Source organism: Theropithecus gelada, chromosome 7a (genome assembly GCF_003255815.1).
Source record: "Theropithecus gelada isolate Dixy chromosome 7a, Tgel_1.0, whole genome shotgun sequence".
Lineage (NCBI taxonomy): Eukaryota > Metazoa > Chordata > Mammalia > Primates > Cercopithecidae > Theropithecus > Theropithecus gelada.
In genome coordinates, this window is record NC_037674.1 from 20,474,801 (window position 1) to 20,487,510 (window position 12,710).

A 12,710-nucleotide genomic window follows, 5' to 3' on the forward strand; every position below is an offset into this window, starting at 1 on the left:
TGCTACCTACTGTGACCTTGGCCCAGCCCCAGGCCTTGATTCACAGAGGCCTACAGAGTCCTTGACCTGATTCTTTTGAGTAGCTGGGGCTCATTCTCTGTCCTTTTTCTAGGGTCTCCATTTTGGGACATTCTAATCCCTGAGCCCCTATTATTTTCATCATGGTCTTCTGCCTGGCTCTAGCATGGACACTTCTGGTTGGGGCATGGACCCCTGTGGGTGAGTACAGATTGGAGGAGAAGCATGGTTAGGAGCAGAGGAACCCAGCATCCTCTGGGCTCCCCAAGGACAAGATCTGTGTGATATTCATCTGTGTCCTTAGTCTCTAGCTGACACAGTGCCCTGCAAGTGAGAGTTGCCCATTTCTAGCTGTTGAAGAAATGGATGGATAATGGAATGAAAATTATCCTCAAATACACAGAATTAGGGAGCCTTCAGCTGCTATCAGCACTTTCTATTTTATTCTTACAGTTTGGGGGCCCTTTCTCTCTCCTCTGTCTTCTCTTGTTTTCCATAAAGTGAGGGCCTCTGACTCAAAATAGGAAAAGATTGATTAGACACACAAGACAATAAAGGATCTTGGGATCAGATTGGACCCAAAGCTGAAAGGGAGTCATCAATATTTTTAAACATTATGATCAAAGACAAAGGCAATGTCTTCCACAAGAGTTTCATGTTGCTGCCTTCAGTGGACAGTTTCTTGCTGGAATCTGAGGCTGCTCTCTGTAGTCCGGATCTCTGTGGAGGGAAGTGGGCTTACAGTGCCACAAGTTAAATTTAAAAGATCAAGTCTCTGATCACTGGGGATGGGAGATGCAAAAGCAGAAAGCAGAGAAAACTTGTAGAAGGATCTGTCTTGGCTGGAGGTAACAGGATGGTGACACCTTCCCTACAACTTCTCCCTTGCCAGAGCTGCTCACCTCCACACTCCTTCCAGCCCTCTTCTTTCCTTGGTTTGGATTTTCCTTTTCTCCCTCAGCTCTCACCTCTTATCCCCAAGAGGCACTTTCCCTGTACTGTCCTGCAAAGTCTCGCTCCTTTATGTGCGACAGGCTCATTTTATTTTAGAGATCACATGTGTGACCCTGCCCAAAGTCTTGGACCCTTAGCTGGGTTCTTTGCTCAAGCATAAGGCTCTAAGTCATGTTCCCCCCTAACTCTCTGCTGAGTGAGTGTGCAAATGTGTGTGTCTGTTCTCTGAGGTGAGCAGAGAGGAAGCCCCAGGCCTATAGACTCCTAGTTTGGGGGAAAGAATCAGGCCGGCCATCTGATCTACTGATCAGAAAGATCCCTGCTCCATCCCCGATTCCATGATCCATTCTGGATCTTCCCTCTATCCCTCATTCCTTAGTTCTTTGCCCAGCAGCTGAGTGCTCCCTCCTGGACCCTCATTTTGGAGAGTACGACAGGATCAAGAGGAGGAATTGTGTGGGGAACAAGATGCCCCAGAGAAGGGGCAAAGTCATCCATATCACCAGTCCAGTCCCTGGTCCTACCCAAGAAACTGGGGAAAAAAGCAGTAGCAACACCACACCCCTGCCCTGGGCTCTGCTCAGCCAGAGAGGACTAGTCCCCTCACCACACTGACCCTGCCCAGGGATGGGTCACAGAATGGCATGTCCTTCTCGGGTGTGGAGTGTGGCTAGCTCTTGCTCTGTGTGGTGTCTTAGGACTGGGGATGGATTCTGTCCTGTTGTGTCCCCTCAGGGAACTGAAGTTTGAGGGGAGTAAAGTCCTCTGCATCCTACTGCCCACCGCCACTGCTCTCCTCCAGCCCCCTCTCCCTCTCTGAGGCCATCTGTCAGCACACACTGCACCCTGCGCCACTACTTTTTGGCTCCCTGCCATGTCTCCCCCACTGAGCGACTTAAAGATCTGGCTTGAGTTTGGACACGCTTTGCCCTGGTTTTTCCCTCTGTACCCTACCTCTCACATCCACTCCAAGTATCCACTTTCTGCTGCTCCAAGTGCCAGGCTCACAGCACCCATATCCGGCAGGCCTGCCTGTCCTCTCATGCAGTGACTTGCCCAGCTGCCCCTTCCCTCCATTCTCACACAGGAGCTCAGAACCCCATTTCGTGGGAGGTGCAGCGATTTGATGGGTGGTACAACAACCTCATGGAGCACAGATGGGGCAGCAAAGGTGAGTGAGAGCCAAGTGGGGACAGAACCCCAGGGCCAGGGGGGTACTGCTGCTGCGAGGCAAGAGCTGGCAAGTACCAGCAAAGGCCATCCATTTCCAAGGTTTTAGGATCCATGACATGGAGGGAAGCCTGGGACAGAGGGGGTCTAGAATGCCCTCTGAAGATTCATCCTTATCCTTACCACTCCTGCCCCAGGCTCCCGGCTGCAGCGCCTGGTCCCAGCCAGCTATGCAGATGGTGTGTACCAGGCCTTGGGAGAACCCCACCTGCCCAATCCCCGAGACCTTAGCAACACCATCTCGAGGGGCCCTGCAGGGCTGGCCTCCCTGCGAAACCGCACAGTGTTGGCGGTCTTCTTTGGTGAGAACTTCAGCCTCTGGGGGAAGGAAGCCAGTGGGGTTGGCTGGACACCTCTGCATGTGAAGAGGGGTCAGAGGATGAGAGAGAAGTGACAGAGAGCCTGAGGGATGAGGGTGAGAGGTGGAGGGGGCAGTGGGGTATGGTAGAGGTAGAAGCAGGTGGAGGGAGGATCCATGCTGAAGTGAACTCTGGTTGGGGAGGCAGAAATCTGCCCCACGCAGAAAGATGAGGGGTGGGGTTAGGGAAAGGGGACATCCCTCCATGTTGGGTTGTTGGTAGGGGTAAGAGGGTGGCAGAGATAGAAACATGAAAATAATCTGGGAGGGACTCTCCATGGGACCCTGTTCTTAGGCATTGCCCCATGGCTTCTAGGACAGGCTCAGGGCAGCGTTCTGATTCTGGCAGAGTGGACTGAGGGGAAGTCAAAGTGGGGGTGCTAGGGTGGCTTGACCCCAGTGACTGAGGGTTGGTGGCTGGCCCATCAGGAATGCCTAGTTCCTGCAGCGTGTTGGAGCTGGTGCTGCCAGCCCCTTTGCCTAGGCACACTCACAGGGCACCTCCCAGTTACCAAGGAGAAAGCCAAACTGTCAAGGACAACAGCTTGGAGCAGGTGTAGGCGCAGAGGGGCAGAAGAGACAAAGGACTGGGAGGGAGTGCCTGAGGTCAAGGCTTGGACTTGCCCATAAGGGCTGCTGAGTCTTTTGAAGCTTCAGGGGAGAGAAGGAGGCTGGATGCCTAGGGTAGGAGGCAAAGTGGCCCTCCGCTGGCCCTAGCACCCCCTCCTGCATTGCCCACAGGCTATCACTTGCTCTCGGACCTGGTGAGCGTGGAAACGCCCGGCTGCCCTGCCGAGTTCCTCAACATCCACATCCCGCCCGGAGACCCCGTGTTCGACCCAGACCAGCGTGGGGATGTGGTGCTGCCCTTCCAGAGGAGCCGCTGGGACCCCAAGACCGGACGGAGCCCCAGCAATCCCCGAGACCTGGTGAGGAGGGGAAGGCGGCGGGAAGGGGCCGCACCCCAGTCGGCTGGGACCCAGGCTGCGGGCCTGGCAGGGCCTGGCGGGGAGGGGCGCCCACTTCCCAGCCGCGGACAACCGCCAGGCCCCGGCCTTCCCTGGCCTGCCGCCGCCCACCCCCTCCTCGCCCCCTTACACCCCATCTCACCCGCCGCGTGCCCCGCAGACCAACCAGGTGACGGGCTGGCTGGACGGCAGCGCCATCTATGGCTCCTCGCACTCCTGGAGCGACGCGCTGCGGAGCTTCTCCGGGGGACAGCTGGCGTCAGGGCCCGACCCCGCCTTCCCCCGAGACTCGCAGAAGCCCCTGCTAATGTGGGCGGCGCCCGACCCCGCCACCGGACAGAGCGGGCCCAGGGGGCTGTACGGTGAGGCCGCCAGGGCGGGACAGGACCGGCTGGGGGTCTGCGAGTGTGGGCTCCCCCGATCACGCTACCGCTCATCTCTTCCCCTGCGCCCCCACGTCGGATGCAGCCTTCGGGGCGGAGCGAGGGAACCGGGAGCCCTTCCTGCAGGCGCTGGGTCTGCTCTGGTTCCGCTATCACAACCTGTGCGCGCAGAGGCTGGCCCGCCAGCACCCAGACTGGGGGGACGAGGAGCTGTTCCAGCACGCGCGCAAGAGGGTCATCGCCACCTACCAGGTCAGCCGTCCGCGCCCCGCGACGTCTCCCCTCCCGCGAGCAAGTCCACGGGAGACTCCGCTGCCCCACGGAGCTCCCCATCTGTGGACAACTTCCACCCAGAAACCCCTCCCCAGACAGCGAGGTCTAGGGAAGCCCCAGTAAATGATAGGGAGGCACAGCGCTGTTTATAGGAGAAATCTGGCTGGTGATTATTATTTATCACCTCCCAACCCCCTGCTCCCCCAAATCCCCTGAGGAGGCAGGCCTCACACCGCTCCTGTTTGAGTTGCTTCTCCCATGACTGACCCTGCCTGGTCCTCATCTCCACCTGGAAGCCGTCCTTGGGCTCAGACCCTTCCAGGCCCAGCCTCATCCAACTGGTGCCTCCCCTCGCCTCTCTCTGCCCCTCAGAACATCGCTGTGTATGAGTGGCTGCCCAGCTTCCTGCAGAAAACACCCCCGGAGTATACAGGTGAGGGAGTGGGGAAGGAGGATGGGAGGGCTTGCGTGAGTGTGTTTTGTGGGGTGGGGTGGGGAGTACGTTGGGGATTTCAGGGCTAAATGCTTTTGTCCTCTCTTCTCCTGTTTCCCCAGGATACCGGCCATTTCTGGACCCCAGCATCTCCTCGGAGTTCGTGGCGGCCTCTGAGCAGTTCCTCTCCACCATGGTGCCCCCTGGCGTCTACATGAGGTGAGGGAGGGGCTCAAAGGTTTGTGTTCTGGGAGGGATGGGGCTGTCAACTGAAGAAAATCCGCCCTCAGGAGCTCTCTCTACAGGATTATCAGTCTGAAGTGTCCCCAAGGGAACGATGAATAGAGAGGGGAAGAAAAGCAATTGTTTTAAAAGATACATCACTGTGGTTTTTAAGCACTTTTACTTCCCTTCTCCTGCTGCTGGTGTAGATATTACCCTCCCCCCCACCCATTAAATATAGAGTAATAAAGGTTCAGAGGGTGTCACAAACCCCACTGGTCTAAACCTCATGTCTTGACACTACACTGGGGACATTTTTAGCTATAATCACAGGGCCCAGGGCCTGCAACCTTTTGGGGGCAGAGGGTTCTAAAATGTGTGCAATCTGAAGGAAAATATTGGCTTCAAAATAATGAAAAGGGAACTTGAAAAAGACACAGGCTGGGTGCGGTGGCTCACGCCTGTAATTCCAGCACTTTGGGAGGCTGAGGCGGGTGGTTCACCTGAGGTTGAGAGTTAGAGACCAGCCTGACCAACATGCAGAAACCTCGTCTCTACTAAAAAAAAAAAATATATATATATATATATATATACACACACACACACATACACACACACACACAGACACACACACACACAAAATTAGCTGGGCATGGTGGTGCATGCCTGTAATCCCAGCTACTCGGAAGGCTGAGGCAGAAGAATTGCTTGAACTTGGGAGGCAGAGGTTGTGGTGAGCCAAGATCGTGCCATTGCACTCTGACCTGGACAACAAGAGTGAAACTCTGTCTCAGAAAAAAAAGACATATATTTAAATAAGTGTATATGAAACAAAGCATGTCCATTTATTTTTTTACAGTTGCTTTATAATTTAAAACAATTCATAGATTAGATTTACTCTGGAATAATCTCTGGGGTATGCCTGATGATGTACGAGACATAGACAATTGAGTTATTCACAGACAAGTAGTTTCAAAAGAACAATTTTTGAATCCTTTGAAAAGGTATATATGTACACATATGTTGTACATACAATTTTGTGTGTATATATGTATTTTACATATGTGCGTATATACATATATTGAGAGTCAGAGAGAGTGAGCTATGAGTACATTTAGATATTTGGTCTGATGTTGTTAATGAGGGAGTACATTTTAGATATTTGGTCTGATGTTGTGGATAGGACCTTTCAAAAGTCAGATCCCCCAGAACGTACCAAGGTCCGAACCACACACCACCTCAGAAAGGCCTGGGGTCCCTGGCTACTGCCTCAGAGACCAGAACTGATGCCTGACAGTATAACCCCATTACCTCAGTCACCATCTACCTGCTCTTTGCATTTCAGAAATGCCAGCTGCCACTTCCAGGTGGTCATCAATCGGAACTCAAGTGTCTCTAGAGCTCTCCGGGTCTGCAATAGCTACTGGAGCCGTGAGGTCCGAGCTGGGGGCCACATAAGTGGTGGATATGTGTGTGTGCATGCGCGTGTGTGTGTGTGTGCGCGTATGTGTGTGTATGTGTGAGTGCATGGTGAAAGCAGGCAGTAAGGCTGAAGCGGACAGCTGGGATAGGCTGGGGTGAAGGAGGCAGCCTGGAGGACCTCAGGCATCTCCCCTACAAAGTCTGAGGTGACCAGGTAGCTGGACATGGCCAAAAGTCAAGCCACCACCCCAACCTCAGGGCTGTGGGAGAGCCAGTGGGGCCTGTGCAAGTATGGTTCTGCCTTTGTTGCTGCCTCCCATGTTTTCCCTCTCCTTCGACAGCTCTGGTTGTCCTGTAGGCCTTGGAGTACCCCAGCTAGTCTCACTTGCCCCAAGGAAACTTCCCATTAGACATACATCCCGGGCGGTGTGTGAGTGCGTATGTGTGAGGGTGTTGGGGAGGAAGCAGGGGTTCTTAGAGATTATTGAGGATTGCCCATCCGTCCAAATCAGGCCAGCATGGATGAAGAGCATTGATCATGAATTTAAAGGAAAGCAAGATACTTTGTGTAAAGTGTTTACTAAGGGGAAGGGAGTAGGGAGGAAGAGAAAAGAAGCCATAGAATCAGAGCCTGGAGCTGAATCGAAAGAGGCCTCAGTGTCCCCCTCATCAAAGTCCCTTTTTATTAAGGGAAGGAAACTGTGTTCAGAGAGGGCCTGTGACTTGCCCAAAGTCATACAGCTGGTTAGTAACAGAGGACTGAGATCTAGATCTTCTAGTGAATTTGCCAACCACATTGTCAAGTCTCCCAAGGTCAAAGTAAAATTTTAAGATCCCTTGTGCTTGTATAGACCTCTGTCAGGCAGTATTGACTTTGGATGGGGACACCCCTCACCCTGAGTGGGGAATCAACCTGCAGAGCAGGAATGTCCCGCCAGTTTGGGAGCACACAGTAGGACTGGGTGGGCTCAGGGATAAGGATGATGGTGTGGAGGGAGCCTGGCTATCTAACCTCTGACTCCATTAACCACGCCCCTCTCCTCCCCACCCACAATCTATAAAGCACCCAAGCCTACAAAGTGCTGAAGATGTGGACGCACTGCTGCTGGGCATGGCCTCCCAGATCGCAGAGCGAGAGGACCACGTGGTGGTTGAAGATGTGCGGGGTGAGTCTGAGGCTGTCCCTGCAGGTTGTGAACTCCTGGCCTCTGGGAAGAGGCTCAGCTGGACTTCCAGAGCCAGGTATGAGGGGGTACCTGGGGCTGGGAGCCTGCACTGCACTCACTGATGAGAGAGCTTCTGGCATGCTGATCATGGCTTCTTCTGGCTCAAGTCTTCTGGGGCTGGTTGGAGCCTGGGGCCTGGACTGGAGACTGCTGTGGTGGCCCTGAGCTCCCTCAGACTGTGTGGTATCTCCTCTCCAGATTTCTGGCCTGGGCCACTGAAGTTTTCCCGCACAGACCACCTGGCCAGCTGCCTGCAGCGGGGCCGGGATCTGGGCCTGCCCTCTTACAACAAGGCCAGGGCAGCACTGGGCTTATCTCCTATTACCCGCTGGCAGGACATCAACCCTGTGCTCTTCCGGAGCAATGACACTGTGAGGAGGGGTCAGGACCCCGAGGGTAGGGTGGGAGGGACAAGGCACGTGGGACTGAGTCATGGGAGATAGGTAGTGAAACTTGAGCACGTAGACAAGCACCTAGTGGGAGGGGCAGGGCTTACCCAGGTCACTTTTCCCAATATTGCATATCAGGATGAAGATTACCAGACCAGCAAGATTTGGCTTTGCACTCTGATTGTTCAGATCCAGCAAGCATGTATTGAGCATCTATTGTTTGCCAGGCACTTAATAGGCACTATCTCATTTACTGTTCTCTCCACCCTCCTGAGTGGGTATAGAAGGTCCTTGACTTAGGAACAATCTGTGCTTTCTTGCACTGATGTTTAAGCTGCCTTTCAGGAGTCAGCTGTTACACCCTGAGCTATCACCTGGACTGGTGGCATGCCTGCTAGCCAAGAGACCAGACTGGGACACCTTACCATCTTGACACAGCAGTGTTTCTACAATTGTGTGCCTACTCTATTGCATTTTGCCCTTACCATTTTATAAAATTATTGGAAAGTGGAGGTTTGAAAGGCCAATAAAGAAGTGATATGAGCATGGGGGCTCGTAAACTTTATAAAATCAATATATAGATAGGAATCACCAGGCATACCAACAGTAGCAAATCTTTAGCTTCAAATGGGCCTCAGTGGAATTAAGCTGGTCAAGTGCTATTTACACTGTGGAGAAAAAAACTAAAGTAAAGGTCAGGTAATGCTGGTGATATGTTTTTGAAAACTGTCTCTAAAAGGCAGTATATAATCAGGCATTTGATTAAAAAAATTAGTTCTAAAGAATAGAAACCTTTTATAACACATCATTCTGCCATTCAACTTTTGCACTTCTGGTTTTGTCCCTTCAACTTTCATACCTTTTCAAGAACAAGTTATGAATGGGAATGGCTGGCTGTTTTATTACTTTATAGAATAGGCAGCTGAATGTGTGAGAGGGTTCCCATAATGGAGTTCACTTATGTAAAGCACTCAGAGCAGTGCCTGGGGCATAATAAGCACTATAGAGGAGTGAGTTGCTGTTACTGACATTTATTATTATCATCTCTGGGGCTAATCCCTGTGAACCACCTCTTTGCCTGAGGGTGGGTGCTGTGTACTTTCTGTTACTCCTGCCCCTTCTTGGTTCCAGGTACTGGAGGCCACAGCTGACCTGTACAAGCAGGACTTGTCCTGGCTGGAGCTGCTCCCTGGGGGACTCCTGGAGAGCCACCGGGACCCTGGACCCCTGTTCAGCACCATCGTTCTTGACCAATTTGTGCGGCTGCGGGATGGTGACCGCTACTGGTTTGAGAACACCAGGAATGGGTAAGGCCTGCTAGGGTAAGGTAGGCTCTACCTCAGCCTGGGCCGCAGACCCTCTCCCTGGGCTTAGACAGCCCCCCTGCGCCCTTGATTCCAAGCCAGCCCACCACCCCCTTCCCAACACCTCTGGGTCTCTTTTCTCACCTGGCTCCTTGGGTCTGGGGTTGCTGGAGGCCTGCATCCCCTTCCCATCCCAGTGACTTCTACTTCCTCCAACTTAGGCTGTTCTCCAAGAAGGAGATTGAAGAAATCCGAAATACCTCCCTGCGGGACGTGCTGGTCGCTGTTATCAACGTTGACCCCGGTGCTCTGCAGCCCAGTGTCTTTGTCTGGCATAAAGGTGAGTGGCCAAGGGGTGACTGGAGGAGTGGTGGGTCTGGAGCCTCGTCCCTCTTCAGCTCTGGGCTTGGCTCAGTGTGGCTGAACGTCAACCTCTGTGCTCCAAGAGGGGAGTGAGCTGTGGTTCTGCCCTTGGGAACTCCAGGTGCCAGGGCCGCCACCTGCAGCTGTGTAGGGTCCCCTCTGCACAACTCCGGAAAGTACCGAGTGAGGGCAGAACCAAGACTCAGAGAGAGCTGGTGAGGAGGTTCACATTCGGCTGAGATGGAGCTGGGGCTGGGTATAATATTAGGAGGGCTTTGTGCGGTGAGGGTATCCCAACTCTACAGCAGTGAGGGAAGAGTTTGTGTGTGTGTGTGTGTGTGTGTGTGTGTACATACACTTGTGTGTGTGAGGGAGAGATGGAGGTTGGGATTCATTTTTTACCCCACTTGTTACCCAAGGAAGCCCCTTCCCTTCAGCTACCCAGAGTGCCCCCACCCCCTTTCTGCCACCCTAACCTCCTCAGTGATCCTGTGCCAGCACCTGTGGCCCAGCACCCAGGACTCTGGCTTCCTCTGCCTCCCCAGGAGACCCCTGTCCGCAGCCAAGACAGCTCAGCACTGAAGGCCTGCCAGCCTGTGCTCCCTCCATTGTTCGTGACTATTTTGAGGGCAGTGGATTTGGCTTCGGGGTCACCATCGGGACCCTCTGCTGCTTCCCTTTGGGTAAAATGATGGACAGAGTGGAGTGGGGTGAGAGATACAAGCTAGGGGATGCAGTTTGGGTGGTTCCACTAATGACAACAAACCACGCAGAGCATGGTCCCTCTGGGTAGGAGAATGAAACACTAGAGGAGGAAGGGACAAGAGAAGTGTGACCTACAGAGAAGTCAGCTCCAGGGAGGATTGCCCCCCTGTTTTCCTGGGACTCCCCACAGGGCCCAGCATTGGTCAGGAGCCAGGGGGAATCTGTAATCCACAGCTTTTTGCAGGCCTGGGCCTAGAGGACTGTCAGAGGCAAATCCCTGTTTAAGAACAAGGGCTAAGGCCCGGCGCGGTGGCTCACGCCTGTAATCCCAGCACTTTCAGAGGCCAAGGCAGGCAGATCGCCTGAGGTCGGGAGTTCGAGACCAGCCATGATCAACATGGAGAAACCCTGTCTCTACTAAAAATACAAAATTAGCTGGGCATGGTGGCGCATGCCTGTAATCCCAGCTACTCGGGAGGCTGAGGTAGGAGAATCAAGTGAATCCGGGAGGCAGAGGTTGCAGTGAGCTGAGATCACACCATTGCAGTTGCAGTGAGCTGAGATTGCACCATTGCAGTCCAGCCTGGGCAACAAGAGGGAAACTCTGTGAAGAAAAGAAAAGAACAGAAAAAAAAGAAAAGAAAAGGAGGAAGGGAGGAAGGGAGGAAAGGAGGAAAGGAGGGAGGGAAAGAAAGAGAGAGAGGAAGGGAGGGAGGGACGGAGGGAGGGAGGGAAGAAGGGAGGGAGGGAGGAAAGGAAGAAAGGGAGGGAGGGAGGAAAGGAAGAAGGAAGGAAGGGAGGGAGGGAGGGAGGAAGGAAGAAGGAAGGGAGGGAGGGAGGGAGGGAGGAAGGAAGGTAGAAAGGAAGGGAGGGAGGGAGGGAGGGAGGAAGGAAGGTAGAAAGGAAGGGAGGGAGGGAGGGAGGGAGGAAGGAAGGTAGGAAGGAAGGGAGGGAGGAAGGGAGGGAGGAAGGGAGGAAGGGAAGGCTGGGGCAGATCTAGTCACTGGAGTGAGGCTTGGGGCTTAGTCTTTGGCAAGGCTGTGTGTGGGTCAACTAGCAGCCTGGTGGGGTGAGTCTAGGCTCTGACACAAAGACTCTGGACTTAGTCTCTGGCTAGTAAGGGACATGAGTGGTAGAATATGAGGAGGCAGGGTGGGCATCTTAGATGCTACCCAAAGATCCCCATGGGATACAGAGCAGCTTCCCCCAGGGACCTTCACAATTTGAAACAATTGAGCAAGCTGACCTAGGGGGTAGGGACAATAGGTGGTACTGCCAGGAAAGGGGCTGAGAAGGGAGCCGCTTCCACCGCCCCCCCGAGCCACACCTCTCCCTGAGCGTCCTACTGCCTCTGCCCTCCCAGTGAGCCTGCTCAGCGCCTGGATTGTTGCCCGGCTCCGGATGAGAAATTTCAAGAGGCTCCAGGGCCAGGACCGCCAGAGCATCGTGTCTGAGAAACTCGTGGGAGGCATGGAAGGTAGGCCTAGGGCTGGCCAGGGTGGTGGTAGGGAGGACATGGCTCAGCACTACAGCTACCCACCTCCACCCCAGCAGCCTCAGGAAAAGGCCTCCCTTTTCTAGGACTGTAGGCAAGGCCACAGTGGCATTAAGCAGAAGTTGGAGCTGGAGTCCTGCAGCCTCCGGAGTTCCTCACGTGCAGGAGTCATTGAACCCTGCCTAGATCTTACAGGGTTACTATGACTGACGATTCCCTGGGAACTGCTGATTTGTAGCATCTCACGCTGGAACTCCAGGCAACAGAGAAGTGATTAATGAAGGTCCAGAGTCAGACTGGAATTGGAATCTTGGTTCCACCACCACTATGGGCTATAGGGCCTTAGGCAGATTTTTGAATCTCTCTAAACCTTTTTTTTTTTTCTTATCCATAAGATAGGAATAATCATAGCACCTACCTCACAGGTTTATAATGAAATGAAATAGTTCATGCAAAGCACTTGGTATAGTATTGAGCACTTAGAAAACATTCAGGAAATGATAGTTACTATTCTTTTCATGTGGCTACAGGCACAGCCAGGCTTTCAGGGAGGGAATGACCCTCAGTACCCCAGAAGGGGACAATGAACTGTGGAGGCCTCGATCTAATTTCAGCCCTGAGCTGGCCCTCTTCCTCCCAATGTACCTCTGGCGGATCCCAACTGACGAAGCCTTGTCTCTCTCCCCCCAGCTTTGGAATGGCAAGGCCGCAAGGAGCCCTGCCGGCCCGTGCTCGTGCACCTGCAGCCTGGGCAGATCCGTGTGGTAGACGGCAGGCTCACCATGCTCCGCACCATCCAGCTGCAGCCTCCACAGCAGGTCAACCTCGTCCTGTCCAGCAATCGTGGACGCCACACTCTGCTGCTCAAGATCCCCAAGGAGTATGACCTGGTACTGCTCAGCTGGCACCTGGCTCCTTGTCCACAGCCAACACCAGGGAGGCAGCCAGGGGGAGGGGAAGGAGCATG

At 53.7% G+C, this 12,710-nt stretch overlaps 1 protein-coding gene across 2 annotated transcripts in view; it reads left to right on the forward strand.

Annotated features, from left to right (window-relative positions):
* Positions 1 to 12,710, forward strand: part of DUOX1 (dual oxidase 1) — a 36,621-nt gene that overhangs the window by 1,880 nt on the left and 22,031 nt on the right. For both annotated transcript variants that reach the window (XM_025390102.1, XM_025390101.1), the window contains 16 exons: positions 113 to 219; positions 2,060 to 2,143; positions 2,340 to 2,504; positions 3,302 to 3,489; positions 3,689 to 3,890; positions 3,997 to 4,163; positions 4,557 to 4,617; positions 4,740 to 4,836; positions 6,185 to 6,275; positions 7,325 to 7,427; positions 7,686 to 7,858; positions 9,008 to 9,183; positions 9,402 to 9,520; positions 10,089 to 10,226; positions 11,612 to 11,725; positions 12,434 to 12,633. In XM_025390102.1, coding sequence (XP_025245887.1) covers positions 162 to 219; positions 2,060 to 2,143; positions 2,340 to 2,504; positions 3,302 to 3,489; positions 3,689 to 3,890; positions 3,997 to 4,163; positions 4,557 to 4,617; positions 4,740 to 4,836; positions 6,185 to 6,275; positions 7,325 to 7,427; positions 7,686 to 7,858; positions 9,008 to 9,183; positions 9,402 to 9,520; positions 10,089 to 10,226; positions 11,612 to 11,725; positions 12,434 to 12,633 — 2,136 coding nt within the window. In that variant the 5' untranslated portion in view covers positions 113 to 161. The remainder of the gene's footprint in view (positions 1 to 112; positions 220 to 2,059; positions 2,144 to 2,339; positions 2,505 to 3,301; positions 3,490 to 3,688; positions 3,891 to 3,996; positions 4,164 to 4,556; positions 4,618 to 4,739; positions 4,837 to 6,184; positions 6,276 to 7,324; positions 7,428 to 7,685; positions 7,859 to 9,007; positions 9,184 to 9,401; positions 9,521 to 10,088; positions 10,227 to 11,611; positions 11,726 to 12,433; positions 12,634 to 12,710) is intronic.